The 25703-nt window shown below is 49.2% G+C and overlaps 2 protein-coding genes across 4 annotated transcripts; one reads left to right on the top strand and one right to left on the bottom strand.

Moving 5' to 3' along the window:
• Positions 1 to 257: 257 nt before the first annotated feature.
• Positions 258 to 8389, bottom strand: tbc1d15 (TBC1 domain family, member 15). Of its 2 annotated transcripts, none has more exons than XM_018689049.2 (18): positions 8215 to 8389; positions 7659 to 7723; positions 6534 to 6635; positions 6154 to 6228; positions 5793 to 5934; positions 5039 to 5246; positions 4359 to 4461; positions 3914 to 4108; positions 3561 to 3689; positions 3249 to 3352; positions 3048 to 3142; positions 2838 to 2954; positions 2582 to 2682; positions 2384 to 2483; positions 2097 to 2194; positions 1894 to 2010; positions 1726 to 1812; positions 258 to 1639 (listed from the first exon to the last, which is right to left on the bottom strand). In XM_018689049.2, exons 2-18 carry the CDS (start codon positions 7680 to 7682, stop codon positions 1454 to 1456), a joined length of 1983 nt encoding a protein of 660 aa, XP_018544565.1. In that variant the 5' UTR covers positions 7683 to 7723; positions 8215 to 8389; the 3' UTR covers positions 258 to 1453. The 2 variants fall into 2 exon arrangements, with proteins under 2 accessions (XP_018544565.1, XP_018544563.1); XM_018689047.2 differs by having other exon boundaries at positions 7929 to 8334.
• A 93-nt stretch (positions 8390 to 8482) lies between these two features.
• On the top strand, positions 8483 to 23866 carry LOC108891741 (zinc finger C3H1 domain-containing protein). 2 transcript variants are annotated; one of them, XM_018689045.2, is made up of 35 exons: positions 8483 to 9194; positions 9942 to 10349; positions 10455 to 10645; positions 10732 to 11179; positions 11297 to 11508; positions 11664 to 11787; positions 11930 to 12024; positions 12191 to 12370; positions 12477 to 12629; positions 12728 to 12865; positions 13269 to 13387; positions 13479 to 13622; positions 13778 to 13952; positions 14038 to 14166; positions 15993 to 16658; positions 16916 to 17025; positions 17476 to 17607; positions 17689 to 17810; positions 17900 to 18001; positions 18087 to 18215; positions 18335 to 18512; positions 18598 to 18784; positions 19084 to 19272; positions 19390 to 19627; positions 19712 to 19817; positions 19942 to 20140; positions 20348 to 20442; positions 20526 to 20633; positions 20827 to 20931; positions 21004 to 21166; positions 21455 to 21555; positions 21800 to 21901; positions 22216 to 22255; positions 22625 to 22687; positions 22988 to 23866. In XM_018689045.2, exons 1-35 carry the CDS (start codon positions 8639 to 8641, stop codon positions 23105 to 23107), a joined length of 6327 nt encoding a protein of 2108 aa, XP_018544561.1. In that variant the 5' UTR covers positions 8483 to 8638; the 3' UTR covers positions 23108 to 23866. The 2 variants fall into 2 exon arrangements, with proteins under 2 accessions (XP_018544561.1, XP_018544562.1); XM_018689046.2 differs by lacking the exon at positions 22625 to 22687.
• The last annotated feature ends 1837 nt before the right edge of the window (positions 23867 to 25703 follow it).

Here is a 25703-nt window from a genome sequence, read left to right as displayed (position 1 = left end):
GGCGAACAAACAGCAGCTCTGACATTTCTGCTCCAACTGAATCAAATAAACTCATTTCTGACTGGTTAATGAAGCTTCACTGACCTGGAGTCAGAGCAGCTTTCTGTCAACACGTCCTCACCTGTACCTGTGGGAGCTCGTTGTCATGGTAACAACAGGTCGGTGCTGTGTTCTTCTTCTTCACCTGCTGAAACTGAAACACTCACGTTTCTCCACAGCATCAAAAACCATGAGAGATAAAAGAAACTTCCCTCTGATCTCCTGAAATCATTTTATTGCCCAAAGAGTTCGATCGATTACATGAAAAGAGCTGAAATCACAAAGTTTAAACCTGCAGCAAAAACATGGCAGAGCTCCATCAGCATGGACAGAAGGAAATAAAAACCAGTCTGAGTCTTTAAAGCTGCAAAGATCAGTTTGATTCCAAACTGCTCCCACACGTTATCTGAGCTCATCAACAGGTTTATGGTCGGGTCAGTCAGCGTGATGATGCAGGAGAAGAAAACTGGGTTCAGACTGAAACAGCAGAGTTTGATTCAAAAGGTGCTTGTGTTGCTTTTAAAGGGAAACATCCACATTTTAGGAAACATCTGATTCTGGTTTTCTTACTGGGATTCACTGAAGATTCAAACTTTTGTTAACAAACTGACTCTGTGTTCCTGCTGAGATCAGCCCGACCATGTGCTAATGCTAACACTAACACAACACTTCCTGCTGCTTCACATTAAAACACCTCAGCTGGCTTTTATTGTGAAGGAGCCACAGGACACATCCTGACATCAGATGGAGGATGAGGTCGTTTGGCTGGTCTGGAAACAGAAACACACCTGCTGGTGTTACTGTGGTAACCACAGGATGGAACATGATGAGGATGCTCTCAGGTTTGTTTTTATTTTAAAGCTGAAAACCTGCTCATTAACCTCCAGTAAGAAACAAATTATTTCCCATAATGCCTCAGTGCTCCTTTAAGTAGATCTATGACCTGGTTCATCAGCATCACAATATAAAAACACAAACATGTTCATCACACGTCGTCTGTTACTGAGGGTTAATACTGAGAGAGCAGCTGTCCAATTAAAACATCACCACTGGAAACACGCAGCCAATCAGACACCATGTTGGACCTGATGTGGGTGGAGTCACGACACAACGCTCTGCTCGTCTAAAGCTCCATTCAGACTGGATACCTGTCGGGGGAGGGGGGGGGGCTCACCTCACACACAGTATCTCTACCCCCCCTCAGTGCTCCTCCTGTCTGAATGGGCCTTTAGGAAGGAATGACTCTCTGAGCAACAGAGACAATAAGGTACAAGAAATTACAAAAATAAGATTCTGAATAATCTTAAATCCTTTTTACATTCTCTTCTTCTTCTCCTCTTTTCTTGGGGGAGGGGGGAGGCGACATGGTCGTCCAGCTGACTCTGAGTCAGTCTCTGCTCTGATCTGCGGTTCACTACGATATGAAGGCAACTTTGCAGCTGTTGTGAGAGCTGGTTTCTCTCAAGTGTCCGTGGCCGTTGGAGCAGGCGTCCTGTCGCTGTGTCGCTCTGGGAGCCCAAGGAGATCCAGGATTTGACGGCTCGGAGCCCGAGACATCGGAGGTGAAGCCCAGGATGCTGCTGACGGAGTCGGGTAAATCCTGAGGACAGAGAGCAGCTGAGTGAGTCTGCAGGACAGAGATTCACCTCCACCTCACCACGTCAGAAACACCTGAAGTTACTTTACCTTACAGCTCTTTATCTGCAGGCTGATCCCCTCTGCTTTCTGAAGAATCTCCTCAATGTCCAGTTTCATGGAGAGCTCATTAATGTGCTGAAAGAAACAGACGCAGCTTCAGTCGTGGTTCAGGTCAGAGGACAGAGAATTGCAGCAGCTACAGGTGACTCAGTTTACCTTCAGGATTTCATTGAAGCCGTAGTTCTCCTCCATGATCTTCTGTTTCTCTGAGTCCAGGATGGCACAGCACACCAACAGGTGGAAGTTCTGACAGGGCAGACCAGTCCACATCACCTGAGGACAGGTACACAACAGGTCCCCTCAGCCAGGTCAACAACAAACTGAACAAAGATGTGACAGAGGATGAAGAGAGAACTGACCTCCCAGAGCCGCAGAACGTCCTGGAAACTGAGCTCCCTCTTAAATCTGATCAACAACCAGCGGAAACAGAAATACAGATAACCTGAGTCCTGAGACTCTGAAAGACACACACACACTCAGAGTTAGAGGGAGGACATACAGTTAGCTTAGCTTAGCATGAAGCCTGGAGACACCTGCCTGACCCTGTGTCATCAGGTGTAAACCTGAAAAACATCTGTCTGACAGAGCAGTGACCTCCAACAAACACCTGCTCTAACACAGCCCTCCTGTTCTCAGAGTCTCGTACCGAGGTAGTTCCAGAAGGCCAAGTCCAACAGTCTGAGCAGAGTACTGAGCTGGATCAGCTGAGTCTTCATGCCCTGCATCTGCTCCTCAAAGTTCTGGTGCTGAAACAGACACAAACACACAGAGAGAAGAGTCGAATCCACTGACACTCACTGACTGAACGGCTGCTCTGAGGTCAGGAAGCTGCTGCTTCACTCACCATCTGGTCCATGAAGGACACAAAACACCAGAAAGCATCCACCTCGTTCTCCATCACGTACAGGATAGGAGACAGCAGGTCGCTCATCCCCTGAACGTAACCTGACCACGACAGAGAGCATTTCACATCCTCAGTGTGTTAAAAAGAAAAGTTCAGAAAAAAGTTCAGCTGTGTTGTTCCTGCAGCTTCTCCAGGACCAGACTGCTCTGCTCTGTCAGAGGAGAACTGCTGACAGTACAGGAGTGTGAGGTCTCACCCAGGTCAAAGTCGTACATGCAGTAGGTCATCAGGATGTCGTGGAGGAGGACCAGACCCGGGTTATCGATGCCCTCATAGAACCTGTTTGTTCTGTCGGTTCTGTTCACGTCTTTCTCTGAAAAACAGAAGCGACAGTGTGAAGGTATAACCAATATCCACACAGGAAACCTCTGAACCAGTCTGAGGTTTAACTGTGATGAACTCTCACCGATCAGACTCCTGTAGTCTCTGAGTCTGGAGTTCCTCCTCTCCTGCTCCTCACTGACCGACTTCCACTGCAGCTTCATCCTGAAGTATTCATCCCTGCCAAACACCAGGAGAGAACACAATCACAGCCTCATTACAACACACTCCTCCTCTGGTTCTGTGTGAGGTGGTGGTTGTGTTGGAGGCGGAGGAGTGTGCATACGTTTTGTTCCTCTGCAGAGCTTTCCTCTCCTCCAGCGTGCTGTCCCAGGGGAAATATCCCAACAGAAACTTCCAGGCTTCTTTCCTCACAGCGTGACAGAGTCCCTGTAGATTCACACACATTAACACGTGATGAGCTGATGATCAGAGCGAGCGGTTACTGAGAGAAACACCTCAGTCTCTGATCAGTGGCGTCTTCATCCTCTGTCTACCTGCCTCACTGAGGATCAGCTGATCAGCCTCCTCCTTTATAAACTGTTTTAAAGAACCACCTGGTCCCGACACAAACATTAAAGAGAGAAATCAAACGTGCCCCTTTGAAGATGACTTGTCTGAGGTGAGGGATCTGGATCATCCTCCCCTCTGGATCCTGGTGTTTGGTCCAGTCATCTGCAGACAGAGGCTCCCTCCTTGTCACCTGAGGCCTCGTCCCCAGGTCGATCTGACGGGACACAGGTGAGGTCGTCAATTCACTGACAGATAATTCATATAGAAATAGGGCAGTAAACAGAGTCTGACAGACACCTGAAGACGTCGACTCTGGGACCTGTTTCACTGTTAACTGATATTTTACAGACAACGATCGATCAGTAGATTAATCAGTAATAATATTTCCTCCCGGTGGATGAACAGTGGAAACACAGAGGGAGGTGATGTGACCCTCACCCTGGTGATGACCTCGAAGCCTGGCTCCTCCTGCTGGTTGATCTCCAGGCCGGGGATGACTTCACCCAGCAGGTCAGCCACCTCCTCTGGGGGGCGCTGGTGCTGCTCCTCCGTCCCCCTGAAGGCATCAAAGATGTAGTTGGTGACTTTGGAGAAGCCGCCCAGAGTCGTCACGTATGGGTCCTTCTTGAACTTCTGCAGGAGAACAGAAACAGAAACGGTACAAAGGAGAATACTGTGAAGACAGGCAGAGAGACAGGCAGAGAGAGAGACAGACAGACAGAGAGAGACAAAGAGAGAGACAGACAGAGAGAGAGACAGACAGACAGACAGACAGACAGACAGAGAGACAGACTGACAGGCAGAGAGACAGGCAGCTGGGAGTTTTCTCCATGTCGACAGACTGACTTCATGTTTCTGATATCTCATGACTTTAGTTTCTCACATGAACGAGGCCGAAGTTGTTGTCGTCCAGCAGGTTCTCGAAGGACTGAGACAGAGCTTTGTTTGGAGTGCTGACGATCAGACACGTCTCATCGTCTGGAGTCCTGCAAACACACAACACACACACCTCAGGATCAGGATCAGTGGTGGTTTTCACTGATCTGTGCAGACTATCATTTAATAAAAGACTCTGCAGACGATCAGCTGTCGTCACAGCTGAGCCTGAAAATATCCGGCACTTAATCCAGACGATTTCATTATGAAAGGCGTCGATAAGAACTTTAATAACAGCTATCTGCAGAGAGATAGAGGAGCACGCTGCCCATCCTCAGGACAATAATCTGACATGATATTTGGAGAAGAAGAAGTCGTGTCCTGACTGAGTGTCGACCATCATCACACTCACTCTGCTCATATGTAAATCAAATGAATTTGCATATAAATGAGCTGCTCTGATTCAACATCAATAGATCTTCTGATTTTCTGATCAGAGCATCACACTGTGGTTACAGTAAATACTGACAGCACCATTCATCACCATCCACACACTGTGAACACTGGAGGATGGATCCATGTTTTCTCTGGGTTGGTGTTGTAGATGAAGAAGCAGGTGTCGATCCTGTTTCACATCATGTCTTCGTCACGTCCGTCATATTTGTTGTTGTGCTGGTGGGTACTTACTCGCTGAGCAGAGCGAACCTCCTCAGGCTGTCCAGGAACTCTCTGCTGCCGCCCTGGTGGAAGTGCAGAGTAGGGAGGGTGGTGGAGGACTCCTTCAGTTTAAAGATCAGGAAGGTCCACCCCTCCTCCTTCACTGTGATGGACCTGAGGTCACTGACGCTGAAGGTGAACGCCCACCGGCTCCTCTCATGGCTGTGGTTCAGAGAGCCTGACAGACCACGGACAGGAAACAGACAGAGCAAAATAAGAGCATGAAACAACCTCACATCCTGTAAGTGTTGATGTTTTATCACTGCTCTGAGATCAGCTCCTTCACCATATCTTTGTCTGTGTTGTGTAAAACTGAGAGAGATGTTCTGATCAGACTCTGCATCAATATCAAAGGTCAGGATCAGGGTCATATAAAAACCTGGACCAGGACCGCCTGATGTAAAACAGAAAGAGGAGCCTGGCGTTTTCCAGTCAGCTGACATGTTGTTGCAGTGAAACGTGTCTGATCAGAAACAGAAACACTTTCATTTCCTCCAACAACTGAAACAGGTTTTAACACCAAACAGTCACATTAGAGACTGTTTAAATGAACTAAGTCAGAGGAAATAAAGTGATTCACAGCTGAAACTGTGTTAACTTCATACTGCACAACACACACTGATAATGCAACACAGAGTGTTTTAAAGACAGAACAGAGCAGTTTTCACAGACTGAAGATAATCTCTCACCTGTCAGCTGTTACAGCAGGTTACAGTGAACTCACCTTCTCCATTGGGGCAGGGTTTCCTCTTGAAGGACACAGCATTAACCATGTCCCACTCGGTCTCGTAGCTCTGCTGAGTCTCTAACAGCTGATGGGACCTCTCTCCTGGACACTGAGCCCACTCCACCACTGAGCTGGAGTCCTGATCAAACACAAGAGTAAAGTAAAGAGACAGGTGTGTGCAGGTGTTAGTGATGCAGCTGTGACACAGACTGACTCAGAGCAGCCTCAGTGTGTGACCTGTGAAGACGTCCTGACCAATGACAACATGTCACCTGCCTACAGATAGACTGAAGGAGAAGGAGGAGGAGAAGGAGCAGGAGGAGGGACCAGCTGCATGTTACAACAAAGTGAGACAAACCTTTCCAGCACAGAGCATGTTGGAGGGGTCGACGGTGTCCTCCAGAGGTCTGTACTCCACAATGATCTCTCCATCCTGACGAGGTGGAGACAGACATGAAGATAAAGACTGAGAAACTATTTATGACACATCAGTGAAACACATGTAGACCTGAAACATTCAGTCCATTCACTTTAAATGAAAAATGAATGATTCTGAAAATCACCTAAAATTCTCAGGTTCCAGATTCTTAAAGTTTGCTTGTTTTATTTTTCTCACAGAATCTGAAAATATTTAAAGTGTGAAGACGCTGTGTTGAACGAATAATCAGCAAATTAATCTCTAATGAACTGAGTTGTTAGACTCTGGTGTGATTACTGACAGGACATTTAATATCTGACCTTGTCGATGATCCGAAGTGACCCCGAGACAAGCAAATCCTGCTCGATGCCGTCCTCATCGCTGCTGGGATGAATGAAGACTCCCTCATGTTCAAATATAACCTGTGTGACAGGTGACAGGTGTTATACTGTCTGATGGCTGCAGCTGGATTCTTCAGCTTTAACATTATATTTCCTCAGGTTGAACAGTGACTGACAGCTCTGTCTGAATGCCTCCGCCCGCTCCATCACTGTATAACTGGTCCAACCAGTCTGAGTCATGACAACACAGCAGCTGACTGAGGTAAAGTCTGTCAGAGCAGTGAGGTATGTTACAACCACATCAGGCTGTTTTCAGGCTGTTTAACCAGGTAAACAGACAGGACCTGTGGCCCTGTTCTTTAACATCATCACATACTCCTCATGGTGCTTGTGTTGCAGTGGACAGAAGGTGTAGTTAAACCTCCTCCTAGTTTATTAAACAGAAGCTGAACCAGCTTAAAACCAGCTTCACATTAAAACAACAGCTTTACACACATTAACCAGAGACCTCTCTACAGGCTGCAGTGTAAACAGCTGAGAGGACCAGACCTGGACCAGGTCCATGTAGCTTATCTCGCTGCACAGACCCGAGTCTGGATCCCGCTAACGGACCCGCAGACGGTACGGACGGCGGTGACTTGGCAGAAAGCGCAGAGAGCGGCTCCTTCTGTTTCCTCTGCCTCTGTCTCTGCTGTGGAGACTCGGTCTGGTGGGTTAAAAGTTCACTGCTGGTCAGCGACTCCTCGGTGGGCCGCTGTGTCAACAACCGACAGCTCGCTCCGGTAACATCATGCTAATATTGACGTTAGGTGTTAGCTGTTAGCATGTCAGCAGCAGCGGTGGGACAGGCGGTGCGTTCAGACAGAGTACAACGATGTGGAGGCGGCTGGAAGCGGACTGTGGTCCCTCCGTGTCCTCACCCTGCCTCTGTAGCTTCGGTTAGCACCGCGGCTAACAGTGGCTAACAGCAGCTAACAGCGGCTGGCTCATTAACCTACAGTATAGGTGTCCGGTAAACGCGGAGCTGTGTCCGGTAAACGCGGCTGTTGGAGGCAGATAACGGTTAAAACAGAGTGTGTCACACTCGGTTAAAGATGTTCTTACCTTCTGAACAGACTCCGCCGCCATGTTGTCTGTCTGTCTCCTGATTACGTCAGCAATTCACGTGCCTGTCAACGTCCAAAACAAAACGGACAAGTCAGCTTCCGGTGCAGAGCTCCGAAACGCATGCGCACTGAGAGTCCACGTTTCATTTCTTTTATATTTTTAAACATTTGAATAGAAAACATATAAAGACTAAAGTAAGAGTAGAAATATAAACATGACTGTAAAAATACTTCATTACAAGTAATAGTACTGTATTCAAAATCCTACCTCAGCTTCATGAACCCAGACTATGACAGTAGAAGTACTTCATAGTTACAGTATGGCAGTAAAAGTACTTCACTGTGCAGTAACGGTCTCCTGTGACTGATCTCTGATCAGATCATTGATCCTGAGTGATCGATGCTTCAGCGGCAGTGGAGCTGGTTTAACTACGTCACGTACAGTTAGTTTAGTCCACCGATTCTCAACCAGGGGGTCAAGCCCCTCTGAAGGGTCACCAGATAAATCTGAGGGGTGGTCACGTGATTCATAGAAAGAAGAAGAAACACTGTACCTGTGTTACCTGAGTTACTCTGCAACACGTTCACCTGGTAGAATAAATAAATATAAAAGAACAAACACCAGACATGATCATTTCTCTCAGGCTGATTCAATCTCAGGCTGGTTCTTTGTTTAGAGACTGGTTCTCTGAGATCTGTTCAGGTGTTTTCAGGTAGACATAAAAACAGCTCATGGCTCCTGATATGAAAAGAACCAGAATGTCCGGTTTCCTTATATAGGAAACTTCCAGTCTCGTAAAGTCTCGCTTTGTCTCGCGGTAGTTGAGTGAGAGAAGAAGCGGAGAAGAAGAGGACGGTGAACGGACTGTCAGGGCGGACGGAGTCTGTCTGAACTGTTGATTAAAACGGTATAATGACCGTCTGGTCCACGGTCCGGTGAGATCGTGGTCTGCAGGCCGCCGCTGACTTCCCCACAACATGGAGTTAAACGCGGTTAATCGGTCTCCCAGAGAGGAGGGGGAGCTCGAAGACGGAGAGATCTGCGATGATGAAACCGAGGAGAGTGTGCCGCTCCGGCGGGGGGATGGTAAGAGGCCGGGCCGCGGCGGCGGCGGAGCTCTTCCGCGGACACGGAAACCCCACCAACACCCGCACAACATGCTACCACACCTGGGTCACCAGCCGCCAGACTTCCGCCTCATGATGCCATACAACCTCGGACCTCACGGACACGGGCCTTTCCCCCCGGCCCACAGGCAGCAGTGCGGGCCGAGCGGGCCCGACCGGCCTCCCTCCCCGCTGCCGCCGCCGCTGCCGCCGGGACTCGGTCCTCACGGCGAGCCCAGCCCGCGGTCCAGCTTCTGGGAGCGGAGCCACGGCGCCATCGGCAGATTCCGGCATCGGGGCATGCCGAACGGCGGACGCGGGGCCTGGAACCGTGGCGGCCGGGGAGAGGGAGGCGGCAGAGCTCCCATCGGTCGTTACGGTCCCGGAGAGAGTCACGGCAACAAGACCGACTCTCCCTCGAGAAAACGTATCCTTTCCCGGTGTCAGTAATTATTATACCCGAATATAAACCTTCTCCAGGGGACTGCGATTGAATTAGAGTCCACCAGAGGCCTGCCGGTGCTACACATGAACCCGAACCCGGGTCAGACCAGGACCAGGTACAGAGGGCAGAGCAATAATCAATACTCTGATAATCGATTCATATATATGTTCAGATAAACCTGGAGCTGTGTTTTACAGTCTTTAAAGTTCTGATCCAGACCTGGTCTGATGTGGTTTAATGAACACTGGGTCATCCTGTAAACCCTCCTCAGCTGAATCAGATCCATCTCAGTCCTCTTGTGACTTCACAGTTTGTTTTAATTCACAGTGAACTGACAATATCTGTCTCTGATACTGTTCTTATTATTGGAATAAAGTCTCAATTAATTTAATCAATAATCAATAATCGTCAGACTGAGTGACTGCGAAGATAAATGTTTGTTGCAGCCAAATCTTTCTCCTGGAACAGCTCAGTGCAGTTTACTGTCTGAGTGTGTTCATCAGACCTGGTCCAGGCTGCAGACCTGGTTCAGGTCTGATATTGAGTGAACTGAAGTCATTTATGTGTTCACATTATTGAAAATGGAACATTTCCATTAAAAATTCTGATTATTATAAATGAATGAGAAAGACTAAAACTGTTTCCCATGAACTCCTGAAATATTTGTTGGATTAATAGAAATGAAAGTGATCGTCATTATCATCTGTGTTTCCTGAACTCTGAGCTCAGAGAAGCTGCAGGGGAGGAATCTGAGGAAAGCAGCTCACAGTGTTTCCAAACCCGAGAACAGTGTTGACGAGTCCTTTGAGGACTTGTTGTCCAAGTATAAACAGATTCAGCTGGAGCTGGAGTGTATCCGTAAAGAGGAGACCATGGCTCTGGAGCCCAAAGCCTCCCCCGTCAGAGAGGACACTCAAGACAACACTGCCAGTATTACAGAGACCAGACCAGTACCTGAACCGGCTCACAGTCCGGAGGGACTCGAGGAGACGTCGGAGCTGGAGAAGGGAGAAAAGAAAATGTTCCAGGCGTTCAACATCAAACCTCTGCGTCAGAAACTGCCCAACCCCGTCAACCTGGACGAACTGAAGAAGAGATGGGCTGAGCAAGAGACGGGAGGAGAAGCTGAGAGAGAGGGTGAGTCACAGGGAGGTGAAGAGACACCACATCCTGCTGCAGGTCAGACCACATCCTGTTTCTGCTTAATGTGTCAAAGCTCAGTCTGCATCTCCTGTGTTCCAGGTGAAGAGGAGGAGAGAGAGGATGGAGGAGAGGCAGAACAGAAGTCTGAAGCAGAAGTGGAGGAGAAGATGTGTTCGTGCTGCAGCGAGGAGACGGACGGAGACGACAAGGAGAAACCTAAAAAGACGTGCCCGTGTCGCAGAGAGTCGTCGGCCTCCAGCGAGGACTCGTCTCTCATCTCTCCTGACAAGGTGGGACTCAAATCACTGGTGTGTTCAGGGACCGCTCTGAGAGTCTGTATGTTTTTAAACTGTGTCTGTCTGTGTTTTGTGAGCAGCCAGTGGTGAAGGTGGAGGAGGAGGAGCTGTCGGAGCTGCAGCTGCGTCTCCTCGCTCTGCAGTCAGCCAGTAAGAAGTGGCAGCAGAAGGAGCAGCAGGTGATGAAGAAGAGTAAAGACCGGATCACCAGAGCCTCCCAGGAGAAGAGCTCGGGTCCCGGCTCTGGTCCCGGCCCCGGAACTGCTCCGCCTGGCAGGCAGAGAGTCACCACCAGGTCCGCCTCCTCTGCTGCTGCTGCCGCTGCAGAGAGGAACAGAACCAGATGCAAACCTGCAGAGAGGGACCGTGACAGGACCAAGACTGGGCCCCGAGCCCCAGACAGAGACAGGGAGAGACTTCCAGAGAGAGACAGACCCAAACAGAGTCCAAAACCTGGTCCCAAATCTCCACTGGAGAGAGGCAGAACTCCAGGAAAACCTCACATGACCAAGAAGGTGATCAGTCCAGGTGAGAAGGATCAGAACCGGCAGCACCTCACTGCATCAGGCCCAACACTACACTGCACACAGACACTTTCTCTGCTTCTGATCGGAAACTTATCGACGATCAATAATCTCCCCTCAGGCTCGGCGGCGAAGCAGGCCTTCAGGAAGCAGCAGCTGAGGACGTGGAAGCTGCAGCAGCAGAGGGAGCAGGAGGAGAAGCGACGACAGGACGAGGAGGAGCGACGCAAACGAGAGGAGGAGATCCGCAGAATCAGAGACCTGTCGAACCAGGACGAGCAATACAACCGCTTCATGAAGCTGGTGGGAGGGAAGATGAGGACGCGCAGTAAAGTAAGAGACGGACGCTCGAGGTCGATCATTATTTTATTAACAGTCAGTCTGCCTCTTAGTCTCGGTCCTCTATCTGAAGACGTGAGGAATAAAGAGAGCAGATGTGGAGTCTCAGATGTGATGTTGAGTGAAACATTTGTGTTGTTGTTGTTCAGTCCAGAGATCGGGAACACAGGAAGTCCACAGGTAAACAGGGCCTGGACTCCTCAGGTAACCTCTACCAGTACGACAACTATGACGAGGTGGCGATGGACACGGACAGTGAGACCAGTTCACCAGGTGAGCAGGAAGAGATAGACAGGTGAACTGTACAGTACTAAATGAATTGTAATCATCGCTCACAGAGAACAGAGTCAGAACAGCAGTAAATGTTCCCTGTTACATAATGAATGAATATTCAGGTGCTTCTGTTTGTTTTCAGTCCCGTCTCCGACACACAACCCGTTCAGTGCCGAGGACCCAGGATGTTTCTCTCAGGTGTCTCTGTACGTGACGGACTCTGCTCAGTTTGGACTGGTACGTGTCACCTCTTGAGCTCAGTCATCAGAACTAGGTTTAAAACTCTGCTTCAGATGAAATCTAAAGTTTCAGCTGCAGAGCGAAACACTCATCTTCAAGTCTCAGTTTAATCAACTAAGAAAAGAAGACGTTATAAAATAACCTCTGTCCCTGCCTCTCTCAGCCCTTCCTCTCCCCCATGCTGTCCGCGGTCCCCCCACCCCCTCCCCCTCTCCCCCCTCCACCAGACGAGCTGGAGCCTCCTCCCAAACCTCCCTTTGCTGATGAAGAGGAAGAGGAGGAGATGCTGCTGAGGGAGACCTGTCTGATGTCCATGGCCAACAAGAGGGTGGCAGCGACCGAGGTGTGATACTGACCCAACACCAGTCTAAACACTGGGTGGTGCTGTTGTTCTCAGCTCACACCACAGCTCTCTAACCTGTGACAATGATGTTTTCTTGTTTCTCCAGGAGAAGAGCTCCAGCGGGCCTCCCTCTCCTCAGCCTCCTGCAGCTGCTCAGCAGCCAACCAGAGGAAACCTGAGCACCGTCAGTCTGAACACCGTGTCTCAGCCACGAGCCAAGTTCTCCAGAGGACACCACGCTCCCAGAGCTCCACTGGTGGTAAGACCCTAACCACGACCCTGACAGGCCGATGTGGTCTCACAGCTCCGTCAGGTGCCTGCAGGGTTTGTCTGACTCTCACCTGTTTGTTTCTGCAGCTGCCCAGACACAAGTCAGTGGTGGTTTCTCTCAATGATTCAGACGACAGTGACTCAGACATGGATGCCTGCAGCTCCACACAGGCGGTGTTTGGAGGGCTGGAGTTCATGATCAAAGAGGCCAGGAGGACTGTGGAGGTGGGACAGTTTCTGCTTCCTCTGCAGACACAAAACACCTGGGAAATACAAGTAGAAAATGATTTCACCCGCTCGTACCCTCTGTACAATCATCTGCTTTTATTGTCCCAAATCCCTGACTTCATGTCAGTGTTTGGTCTGAGAATCTGGGACATGCAGTTTAATCCTGTCCAGGTTTTAAAAGATGTTTCTGTTTCCTCTGGTTCTGTAGCTAAATGATCAGATCAGGTTAGAATCCACAGAGTCCTGGTTCATCACTGGTGAAAGACTCAATAATAATAATATAATAGATGTGGTGCTAAAATAAAAAACTAACACACACAGAAGTGAACAAACAAAAAGGTGCAGAGGAGAAACACTGAGTTTATTGAGTAGTTTGAAGTCGTGTCTGTGATGTTTCCAGGCAGCGAAGCCTAAAGGAGCATCAGGATCTGAGAAGGAGAACAACCCGGTCAGAACTCCAGAGGCTTTACCAGAGGCCAAGAAGGCTGAGTACCGTCTGCTCAAAGAGGAGATCGCCAGGTACCAAACTGTAAATCAGAGATCAACAGTCAGAAACACAGTTGGTAGAAATGCTGTGGATCAGGTGATTTAAAGACTGAACCTCTCACAGCAGGGAGAAGCAGAAGATGCTGAAGGATCAGAGTCCTCAGAGCTCCACATCTCCTGCTGCATCTGAGTCTGTCCTGGAGTCATCAGGGAAAACAGCTGCAGAGGTGAAGCTGAGTGAGGCAGAGCAGAGACTCAGCAAAAACAGGTGAGAGCTTCAGTACACAAACACACACACACACAGAAAGGTACAGACAGCAGCAGCAGGTCTACAGGTCTAGAAATGTGTCCGGAACATCAGGAGGTTTAATGATGAGTCCAGTGTGTCCGGTGCAGAATAAATCGTCTCCTCCCGTCTGACAGGGAGCTGCTGCAGAGAGACGAGGCCGTCCTCAGACACCTGCTCCAACAGGAGCTGAAGAAGAGAGAGTCTCTGAAAGCTGCTGAGGCCAAAGTGGCCAAACTGAGAGAGCAGCTTCAGGCCTCTGAGAAGATCGTCAGCGCAAACAGGACGCTGCTGAAGAAGCTGCAGGAACAGGTGAGTCCACGTTCACATCCTGGACCCACAGAGACCGTCTGGTTCCCTCTGTGGTCTCAGGTCTGACCTGCGCTGGTCTGTGCAGGTGCATCGGGTGGAGCATCGAGTCTCCATAAAGAAGAGTCTGGCCGTCAGGTTGGAGCAGGAACTGGCTCAGGCTCAGCTGGCTGCTGGACGAGGATCTAAACGCAGGACAGACGCCAACCAGACTCAGGTGAGTCACACACACCTGCTCTACAGACAGAACAAGTTTAACAGAGCTGGATTATTCATCTGCTGAATGTTTCCTCCATGCACCCATCACCTGGTGGAAAAATCAGCCAGAATATAATGAAAACTTTCTGAGCTGACACAAAACCTCAGTATGAGAGAATCAGTGATATATATCCAGATTTCAGTGAACCTGTCCATGTCAATAATAATAATAACAAACAGAATAAAACCAGTTGTGTTTTCATCATTAACATTGATCATTGGTTATCAGCTGAGCTGAATTACAGCATCGTGTTCAGTACTTTAATCTAAATAAAAACGGCAGATGGCCTCTAACCACATCTGATTATAAAGAACTAAAAACCCTGAGAGTCTGGTTCAGGACTGTGGTGGTCTGTGGTTCATGGTCCAGGTCTGGGATGTGGATTCTTATTGATCCATCTGGTTTTTGCCTGAGCCTCACACATGTTAGCAGAGATAACACAGTAATGGTTCAGAGATGGATCAGATGTTTATTTACGAACCTCGTTGTTCAGGGAAGCAGAGTTTGTGTTTTAGTGAGATGAATATTTAGGTGTAATTTCCCTTTAATCCTGAATAAACCGGATCGTTGCTGACTGCCGCTCGGACACTGAGGAGATTAAGTACAGTCAGAGACACTTTAACTCCTGACGGTAAATATCACCTGATGTTTAATACAAAACTGACATATTTTATCTCTTAAATCTCAGCCGTTCTCTAGCTAACGTAGGCTATTTTCTGATACATAATGATGCTAACTCACTAACACTGAGTGACAGGTGACAGACAGGAAATATTAACTTTAAGGCTCTGTGAAGTTAATTAAAATTAATATTTCCTGTCTGTTAGTGTTAATTATTACTGAATAACAGACAAAAACTGTGAGACTTAGTCCTGACTCTCAAGGGCAGGTTAATTAACTGTAGCCTGCTAACGAGCTGTAGCCTGCTAACTAACCAGTAGCCTGCTTACTAACTGTAGCCTGCTAACGAGTTTTATCCTGCTAACGAGCTGTAGCCCGCTAACGAGCTTTAGCCTGCTAATGAGCTGTAGCCTGCTAATGAGCTGTAGCCTGCTAACGAACTTTAGCCTGTTAACGAACTTTAGCCTGCTAACTAACTGTAGCCTGCTAACGAGCTGTAGCCTGCTAACTAACCGTAGCCTGCTTACTAACTGTAGCCTGCTAACGAGTTTTATCCTGCTAACGAGCTGTAGCCCGCTAACGAGCTTTAGCCTGCTAATGAGCTGTAGCCTGCTAATGAGCTGTAGCCTGCTAACGAACTTTAGCCTGCTAACTAACTGTAGCCTGCTAACGAGTTTTAGCCTGCTAACGAGCTGTAGCCCGCTAACGAGCTTTAGCCTGCCAATGAGCTGTAGCCTGCTAACTAACCTTAGCCTGCTAACGAGCTTTAGCCTGCTAACTAACTGTAGCCTGCTAACTAACCTTAGCCTGCTAACGAGCTTTAGCCTGCTAACTAACTGTAGCCTGCTAACTAACCTTAGCCTGCTAACGAGCTTTAGCCTGCTAGCTAACTGCAGCCTGCTAATGAGCTCTAGCCTGCTAACTAACTGTAGCCTGCTAACGAGTTTTAGCCCGCCAACGAGCTGTAGCGTAGCTGCTAACGAGCTTTAGCCTGCTAACTAACTGTAGCCTGCTAATGAGCTTTAGCCTGCTAACGAGTTTAGCTTTTGGCTGACTGTGAATTTACAGAGTAAATCATTGTCATGTAAAATTCTTCTTCAGTGTGTACTGAGGCTGAGCTCTGTGTTGTGTTGACAGTATCTTTCCTCTCTCTGTCGTCTCAGCCTTCTAAGCTGCAGCGTGTGGACTCAGCTCCTCGCGGCTCCGAGCGTCACTTTGCTGAGCTGATCGCTCAGAAGCAGCGTCTGCAGCAGCTTGAGTCTGAATATGCCCTGAAGATCCAGAAGCTGAAGGAGGCCCAGGCCCTGCGTAACAAAGGCGTTCCATCAGAGCTTCCTGCGGAGCCGCCGCTTCGAGCCTCCACACCCCCGGACCCTCAGGTCCAGATCCCGCCCCCCTCCGGCCCCTTCCCCCTGCCCCAGCCCTCCCTGCACGACCTCACCCAGGACAAACTCACCCTGGACAGCGAAGACGTCGCTGAGGCTGACGATCACGAATCAGAACCCGCACCTGCTCTTGAACCCGCACCTGATCCTGAACCCACGCCCGCCACCGCTGCTAAGGGCCCCCGCCGACACTCCCTCCGTCAGTCCAGCAGCTCCTTCACCAAACCCAACCTTGAGCAGCCGAGCTCCACTCCAGCTAAAGACAGCGGCGCCACCAAACCCGCCAAGACCTCAGCCGGCTCAGAGGCTCCCACAGAGATGTTTGCAGGTCTGGACCTGGAGGCTCTGAAGCTGAGATACCAGCAGCAGACCCGGCTGGGAGAGCTGCTGCTGAGGGAACTGCAGAGACTGGGAGAAAACATCGACAACTCCCCAATAGGCCAGGTGAGACCACGACTCCACAGTCAGAGCTGCAGATAACCATCACAACCATTAACCTGCCCAGTGGTTTTACTCTTAGCTCTCGTGTTTTCAAACGTTCACGTTAGAGAAGCTGGAAACAGAAAATGTTAAAGAATTTAAAGAGTTTTAAAGAATTGATGTCGTCACAGCTCTGAAAATCTTAACTGCAGTTTGACTCATTGATAGTTTCAGAACAAAATCAACTGATATTTTCTCCACCCTGACGTGTTTCTGAACAGGTGGTCTCCGTGGACATGGATACGACACCAAGTCAGTCAGGGAGCTCAGATCTGAAACCTGTTCCATTTGGACCATATCACAGCCCCCTGCTGGTCTTTAGATCCTACAGGTAGACTCCACATCAACACTTAACACTCTCTTTACTGCTCCTATAAAACCTAATTCACCCTCCTTTAGAAGTCTTCATGTTTTATTGTTTAGGTTTAATGTGGATCCTCTGACACTAATTAACAGAAAGAGCCTTTAATGTCAAAGTGAAAACAGATCTCTGCAACGTTAATTACAAACATGTCTGCTCACTCACACAGTAACTCATCACAGCTGCAGCTGCACACTCACACAACCAGATACACCACAGCACAGTGTGTGGGCGCTGCGTTCAGGTGTCTGTACTACAAATACTGCTCTATCTGCAGTACAGGTACTGCTGTACCTGTAGGAGTTCATCCATGGAGCCAGGACAGGAGCGATGTGTATATTTACTCCATGTACTGCAGGCAGCTGAACAGATGATACTTTTTACAGACTGTGTAGTTGAGTTTAAACTTGTGTCCGTCAGGTTCAGTCCGTATTACAGGACCAAGGAGAAGTTACCTCTGAGCTCTGTGACGTACAGTAACACCATCGAACCCAGGAAGTGTTTCTGTCGCTTCGACCTCACAGGAACCTGTAATGATGACGACTGCAGATGGTGAGAGTCAGAATATTCACCTCAGTCTGCTGCTGTGTGTCGTCTCTCTGTGTGTTTAACCTCCTCTGTTCTGCTCTACAGGCAGCACATGAGAAACTGCGCTCTGACTGGAAACCAGCTCTTCCAGGATATTCTGTCGTACAGTCTGTCTCTGATCGGCTGCTCTGAGAACAGCTCAGACGAGGACATCAGTGCTGCCACAGGTAGGCTGCAGAGAGATGCCTCCCTCTCTGAGGTCGACTCCAGTCGGTCGTTGGCTGCTGTTTAATGTGTGTGTCTGTGTGTTGTGTAGAGAAGTACATGAAGAAGCTGTTTGGCACAAACAAAGACCGTATGGGAGTGGACCAGAAGGCCGTCCTCCTTGTCAGCAAAGTCAACGAAAGCAAACGACACGGTCGGTCAGTTTTTCTTTTAGCGCTCTCACCATCAGAACAACAGCTTCCAGACATCTGACCTCTGCTCTGTTCTTGTTTCATCAGTTCCTCCATTCACCACCTGTAAAGACGTGAGGAGGTGGAGGCCGAAGCCGTCGGCTCAGAGCAGCCTCAGCCCCGAGGATGAGGGCGAGGACGGGATGGCAGCTGGAAACATCACAGCTGGAGGATACGGTGAGGAGTTAGACCTGGAAGAACTCAGATCATCTTCACCAGTCCTCAGATTAGATCTGACCTGTGGTGCACCTCCTGCAGTATGAACAGCTGATGACTGTCTGTTTATCTCTGTGCAGATAACTGCTCTCAGACCTGCCTCTCTGCTTTAGACGTGTGCGTCACGTCAGAGGACAAGCGTTATTTTGTTAGCGAGACAGACGACATATCAAACCTGGAGACCAGCGTCCTGGAGAGTCCTCGAGACACTCAGCTGTGGATCAAACTCGCCTTCAAGTACCTGAACCAGAACGAAACGTGAGTCACCAAACGAGCGGCTGACTGAGAGCTCTGCTTCCTCCTCTGTTAACAGGAGAATAATCTACTGTGTGTCTGTGTGCAGTCCTGCAGCAGAGTGTTTGGAGGCCGCCCTGAACACGCTGTCTCGAGCTCTGGAGAGTAACTGTGATAACCCGGAGGTGTGGAGCCACTACCTGTCTCTGTTCTCCAGGCGAGGCAGCAGAGCTGAGGTCCAGGAGATGTGTGAGATGGCTGTGGAGCACGCACCTGACTACAGAGTGTGGTGGAACGTGAGTCCTCAGATCTGATTTAAAGACTTGCACTGACCGTCCTCAGGATCCAGCTCAGCCACGGCTATTTCACTGTCTGTCCTGAAGAGTGTGTGTAGTCAGACATAGCAGGCAGCTGCTCAGTTTGTTAACTCCTGTAAAAGTCAATGCAGGTGAACAGTTTGACTGATTCATCTGGATTCATGTTGACTGTCAGACCATGTTGTGTTTAGGTTTTACATAAATCTGATGGTTCAGTGTAGATGATAAACGGTTGGTTCCTGTGTTTCTGATGTGTGTGTCCCCCCTCCCCCCCGCAGTATTTGAACCTGGAAAGCTCGTTCGAGGGGAAGGACTATGTGTGTGATCGTCTGCTGCAGTTCCTCCTCACTGAGGCGTCTTCAGGCGTCACAGACAAACTGTCCTTCCAGCTGATGGAAGCTCTGCTCTACAGAGTTCACCTCAACCTGTTCACAGGGAGGATGGAGAGCGCTCTGGCCATTTTACAGGTCTCACAACTTTATTTTTCACTGAAACGATGAAGCACTGGGTCTGCAGGTGTCTGTGTCAACCCTCTGAGATCAAACCTGTCACTAAGGATTCTCGGTGCCTGGTTTTCTCTGCAGAACGCCCTGAAATCAGCCCATGACAGAAGCATTGCTGACCACCTGACAGCCGGTGACCGGGCGCTGGTCTGGCTCTCCTACATTCACCTGACGGAGTTCGACCGGCTGCCGTCCAGCCTGTACGACCCAGCAGAGTCCGGCCCGTCCAGACTGGTCAGCAGAGGGTCCTTCCTTCTGCCGTGGAGAACGCCGCAGGACATCAGCACACCACTCGACATCCTCGTCGCTCTCTTCCAAGGTACAGAGCTCAGAGGAGTCAGTGGTGCTGATGTGTCCTGACTCAGATCTGTGTTTGACCACAGTCTCCTCTTCCCCCCCTCAGATGCCATCCACCAGTGCAGTGATGAGTCTCTGTCTCCGAGTGAGAGGACGCTGGCCTGTCTGCCTCTTCACATCAACCTCATCTTCCTCAACAGACTGCTGCAGAGGTGAGCTGCTGCTGACCTCTGACCTCTGACTCTGATTAAAGGTCACAGAGACGGAATCTGAGACGTCAGAGGTCAAACCTGTTCTCAGTGACGGTGGTTTGTTTTTCTGCTCGTTGGTCTGCAGATATGATGAGGGCATCGCTCTGTGTGAGTCTCTGCTGGAGTTCTGTCCTGAGTCCTGTGCTCTGAGAGATGCTCTGGCCGACCTCCACATCAGGAAGGGAAACAGCGATCACGCAGTCAGCATGTGGCTCCACGCTCTGGCAGAGTGTCCCAACAACGCAGAGGTCTTCTATCACTCCTGCAAGTTCCTCATGGCTCAGGTGATTATTTCTGCATCTCTCCAGAAAACAGAACTTTGAATTGGAGGCTAAAGTCAGAGAATGAAATTAATTAGTCTTTAGAAGCCGTCTGTTCTCTTAGTGGAAAACAGACCTTGACACCACACTCGGTTTGGTTTTAGTGAGTCTGACCATGTTTCACTTTAACAGGACTTCATGTCAGTTTTTTTCTTCCACCTTGTTCCTCAGGAGAAGTCGAGTGCTGTTGCTCCTTTGTTTCGAGGATTCATCCTGTCTCTCTGTGAAGACGAACAGAGTCAGAGGAAACCTGTGGACGTCCTGAGGTACACTGTGTAACACACATACACATGACTCAGGAGACAACTGTTGAACTGAGACGAGTTAAAGGTTGTTTTCCTCCCATCAGACACGTCCTTGGTTTTCCCACTGAGGAGCTCCTGAGAGGACCGATCATCAAGAAGGAGCTACAGCAGCAGCTCAGTCAGCAAACGCCCTATCTCCATCTGATCCACTGGTGTGTTACCACACTCCTCACAGACCAACCAGTGGATCTGACAAAAGTTTAGTCTCTAAAACGGCCTCAGTCCAGTGTTAAAGGTTTCCTCAGTGATCCTCAGTGATCCAGTGTCAGTAGTGTGTGTACTCTGCTGTAGATCCCTGAGGTTACAGTGTCAGAGCTGAAGTGTGGTGTTGTGTAACTGTTGCAGTCGCTGGCAGTGGCTCCATGGTTCTGTGGAGGAGACGGTGGACGCCTTTGAGAGAGCTCTGGGATCAGCTCTGCAGCTGGAGGAGCTCCACCAGCTGTGGATGGAGTGAGTGTCTGTCTGTGTTCTTACTGACTGACAGGACTCAGACCTGTGACTGACTGTCTCCTCTGTCCTCAGTTACCTGCTGTTCAGCAGCAGGCAGCAGAACCAGGGTCCGACCGCCACTCAGTCCAGACTGTTCTCAGATCTGGTTCAGCGCTGCCTGAGCACTGTCCCCTCTCGACTGGAGGTTCCCTTCAACCCTGCAGAGTTCTGGACCTGCTACAGCTTCCACAACAAGGTCTGATCTCAGGAGTCTGTCTGTGTCTCTGTCCGTCTGTCCATCTGTCTGTGTGTCTGTCCATCTGTCTGTGTCTCTGTCTGTCTGTCTGTCCATCTGTCGGTCTGTCTGTGTATAGACTACATCACCTGACTCTGCAGGCTCCAACAGGTGATCAGCTGTTGATGATATTTGAACCTGTGGACATCCTGAGCTACGATTGGTTCTGTTCAACACACACAGTGAGTGCCTTGCTCGTGCGCAGCTGGTCAGTGTTAATGTTTGTCCTGCTGTTCTCTGGATCTTCAGGTGGTGTCTCTGTACCTGAGCTGCCTGCCACAGTCCCAGCATGCACTGCTCCTGGAGAGACTGCAATACGCCATGCCCAACAACACTGAGCTGGGCCTCAGGTAAACACACACACACAGAGTACACACTGCAGACACACACACTGTTTAACAGGAGGGTGGTTGTTGTTGTTGTTGTTGTTGTATAAATGTTTCTGTAACAAACTCAGCAGCAGAACAGTTTGACTTCAGACTGTTCAATCAGTTCAGCTGCAGCAGAGACAGAGGAGGCTGGGGGGTGGAGACAGGTGATGGAGGCTGTGTGTGAGTCCAGGTGTGGTGTCAGTGCTGATGTGTTGCTGCACAGGTTGCTGCATCAGGAGTGGCAGGATGGAAACATTGAACAGCTGAAGTTCCAGGCCAGGATGCTGAGCTGTAACTCTCCTAAGAATCTGAGCACCTGGAAGATGTAAGTTAGAAACACACACACACACACACACACACACAACGCTTTAATATGAGGACCATGTAGGTTTATTTACTGAGTAGAAGAAGAACATTAATCCAACAGGTCAGCTGACAGTTACTGTTTCGTACTGACACACCTGGATCTGAACACCTGTGAACAGCAGAATCTGTACCTGAGCTGTTTCTAAAGATCAGATGAACCAATGAGCTGTGAGCTACAGACGATAAGAAAACACAGACTGATCCTTCAAAGCAGAGCAGTGTAGTGTAGTGTGTTATGTTGTGGGTCTGACAGATGTTTGTGTGTCTGTGCAGAGCGATAGCTGTGGAGAGGGAGCTGAAGGATCGATCTGAGGTGAGTCAGAGATGTGAACATTTCCTCCTGTAAAAACCTTCAGAGCATGTCTGAGCTGTTCCTGTCACACTGTAGCTGAGTCTCTGAGTCTGACTCCCTGACTCTCTGTCTCTGAGTCAGCGAGTCTGAGAGTCTGAGTCTCTGTCTCCGAGTCTCTGTCTCTGAGTCTCTGTCTCCCTCAGGCCTCTGTGTTGTGTTAACACTATAGATTGTTGAGTTTGTGTTGCTCTGTGTTTTTGTGACTAAACATCTGACTTCATTCCACGCTTGTTTAGTTTTTTTCTGTCCTTGTTGAACTGACACTCTGCTCCGGTGTCTGCTGTTCTTCTCCCCCCTCCCCTCTTTTATTTTCTTTGTTTTGTTCTGTAGGTGCGACTCCTCTTTCAGCAAGCTCTGCACAACCTTCCACTGTGTGCTGCCCTGTGGAAACATGTAATTTACCTCTTTAACACTCATCACATGCAAACACATAACAACACTCTGACACCTCAGGGATCAGACTTCAGGTCAGTTTGTACTGGTTTAACTGGTCCTGAACCAGCAGAGGTCTTCAGGTCCAGGATCAGGTCTTCAGGTCCAGGATCAGGTCTGAGTCATGAGGTGTCAGGTGGAAACAGGTTTTGTTTTGTTTATATCTCACCTGTTTACACGCATGTTCACCTGCCCCCCCCCGTATATTTGTGCTCCCTCCCCCTCTCCCTCTCTCCCCCTCTCCCTCTCTCCCCCCTCCAGCGCCTGCTGTTTGAAGCAGCTGAAGGAGGTACAGTAGATAAGCTGAGGAGTCTTGTGTCGTGGTGTCAGCAGGTTGGAGTCAGTTTAGTCGTTGGTCGATCTCAGGGAGAAGATCACTGAGTCCTCGTCTCCGCCCCCCACCCCCCCTCATTATCATTACATCACCACAATAAACCCAGTCAGGTGATTGGCTGTAGGTGATTGAGTGTGAGCGGACAGATCGGACGAGGTAAGGCAGACGTCCTCCCCCCTGCGCCTCCCCCCGGGACCCCTGCAGAGTCTGTATGTGGACTAAAGTCCGTCCTGTACGTAAGTATCAGCTGAGCCACAGTCTCTCACTTCATCTCCTTCTGTTTCACTTTCAGTTGGATTCATCTCCTCCCTGTTTATTTTCAGTTCCCTGAGGGGGGTGGGGGGTGGGGGGTTGGGGGGGGGGGGGGGGGGTTGGCTCGGGACTGTGACATCTCACTGTGGTGTTTGACCCCACCCCACCCCCACCCCATGTGTGTTTTAAAGGGTGCCCCCCCCGTAGTGAGTCTTTTCTTTGTGTCCCAGAAGAAAAACAGGACTTTTATTTTGTTAACTGATCAGACTGATTATTGATCGGCATGAACGAGCTTAGTATTTGTCTGAGTGAGAGAGAGACTGCCTCAGAGACTGATCCAGGCCAAGTCTGGCGCCAGGACCGACCCGTTTAAACCTCCGACAGTCAGGACGCGGTCACATGATCTCATGTGCAATTTGTCTTTTTCTTTATGTTAAAATTCTGCCATTTAATCATTAAAGAGTATTGATTAGCAAGGAGAGGAGAAGAAAGTCCTTCACTGCTGTTTTTATATGTTGGATTTAAATGTTATTAAATTATTTTCTAAAGATACAGACCAGCCTCCAGAGTTTTTATTGAGTCACTGATCACTTCATCACTTCTGATCGATCGATCGCTGAAAACCAAATCTTTCTTCACTCATTATCAATTTAACATCTTTGTTTCCATGGCGACAGCTTCAGTTTCCTATAAAAAAACTGATAAAACTGACACCAACAAATATCGTGATCAATCATTTCAATGATAATTTGATTATTTAAATGAGTGACTATTCATTTGTGACTGACCTGCATCAGTCTGTTAAAACCAGGCTCCTCTTCAGAGTCATGGTCATAGGGTCATGAGGTCAGAGGTCATGACCCAGTGAACTGTTCTGTTGATTGAGCTGAAGTCACATGATGTTTTCACACAGGTGAGTTCAGGTGAGATCAGTTTCTGAATCATTAAATATAAAATTGGAGAGAGAAATTTCCACAGAGAAACAGAAAATGATTCAAACAGGTCAATTTTCTCCAGTGATGAGACTGATCCAGGATCAGATAAGATTGTCTCTCTGTGTCAGGTGATGTTAAAGATCTGATTCAAAAACAAAACTCCGCCCTGTTAGCACATGGCTTTATTAGTGACTCATAGATCAGGAGGAGGAGGAGGGGGGAGGAGGGAGGAGGGGGGGAGCATACAGTGTGGACTCTGGGAAGTGACGGGTGAGGAGAGTGGAGTTGGGGGGTTACAGAGACTCCACCCACTCCTCCACCACCACAGCCAGGCTGACCACACTGCTGATTTGAAAACTGGTCCTGATCCTGGTCCTGGTCCCCATCAGGATGAAGAGTCACACCTCAGAGGACAGGAAAACTTCAGGTCCTGGATCAGTCTCCAGGTCAGGTCCACAGAACCGGTCTGTGCTGACTATACTGGACCCAGAGAGACCGGAGAGGGGAGGGAGGAGGAGGGAGAGGAGGAGGAGCAGGTTGAAGAAGACAGAGATGATGAAGATGAAGTGAAGAGAGTCCAGAGAACAGGTGGACACACCTGCAGGAGGAAACAAAGGAACCATTAAACCCTCAGTTCAGACACTTAGGTGAGAAAAGGTAAACCCTCAGTTCAGACTGTCAGGTGTGAAACCTACTGCTGCTGCTGTTGGAGTGGACACACTGAGGGGAGACACAGCGCTGATCTGAAACTCTGGAGACAACAAACACTCCATCAACACAAGCAGACAGAGGCTGCAGGTGGAGGAGACCCGACCCTCTGTGGTTTCACCTGTCTGCTGTTACCTGACAGTGTGTCGGCGTTGGTGGGAGACTTGGAGTTGCAGGAGTCCAGGTGGCTTCAGATCGTCCTCAGAGACAGAAGAGAGACAGCTGAGGAGACACAGGAGTCACTTACTGTTACTGATCCCACACTCAACACCATCAGAGACAGACTGAGGACTAAAGAGGTGAAGAACTGAACAGCTGTTCAGTTTTCAGACCTACAGGCTGTTTCAGAGCATTTAAACCCAGACAGGTCAGATCAGAGACAGAGACAGATCAAAGTCAGAGTCAGATCAGAGACAGACAGAGTCAGAGACAGACAGAGAGAGACAGATCAGAGACAGAGACAGATCAGAGACACAGTCAGAGACGGTGATGGAGACAGAGACAGAGAGAGAGAGAGAGAGAGACAGATCAAAGTCAGAGACAGAGACAGACGTATCTGAAGTTAACGTTGATAAATGAACGTACAGACTGGTACAGAGCGGCAGCAGCTGCAGAGACGAGTGTCTGACTGTGTGGAGAGGATTGTTCCTGATGTTTCTGTGAAGACGATGAGAAACATGAGAGACTGATTCATCATGAAGAAGGAAATGATCATGTGACTTCATAGTGGGGGGGGGGACCCACATGG

The sequence above is a fragment of the Lates calcarifer genome, linkage group LG10 (genome assembly GCF_001640805.2).
Source record: "Lates calcarifer isolate ASB-BC8 linkage group LG10, TLL_Latcal_v3, whole genome shotgun sequence".
Classification (NCBI taxonomy): Eukaryota; Metazoa; Chordata; class Actinopteri; family Centropomidae; genus Lates; species Lates calcarifer.
The sequence above is the reverse complement of the archived record's forward strand: the minus strand, read 5'-3'. Positions and strand labels throughout refer to the sequence as shown.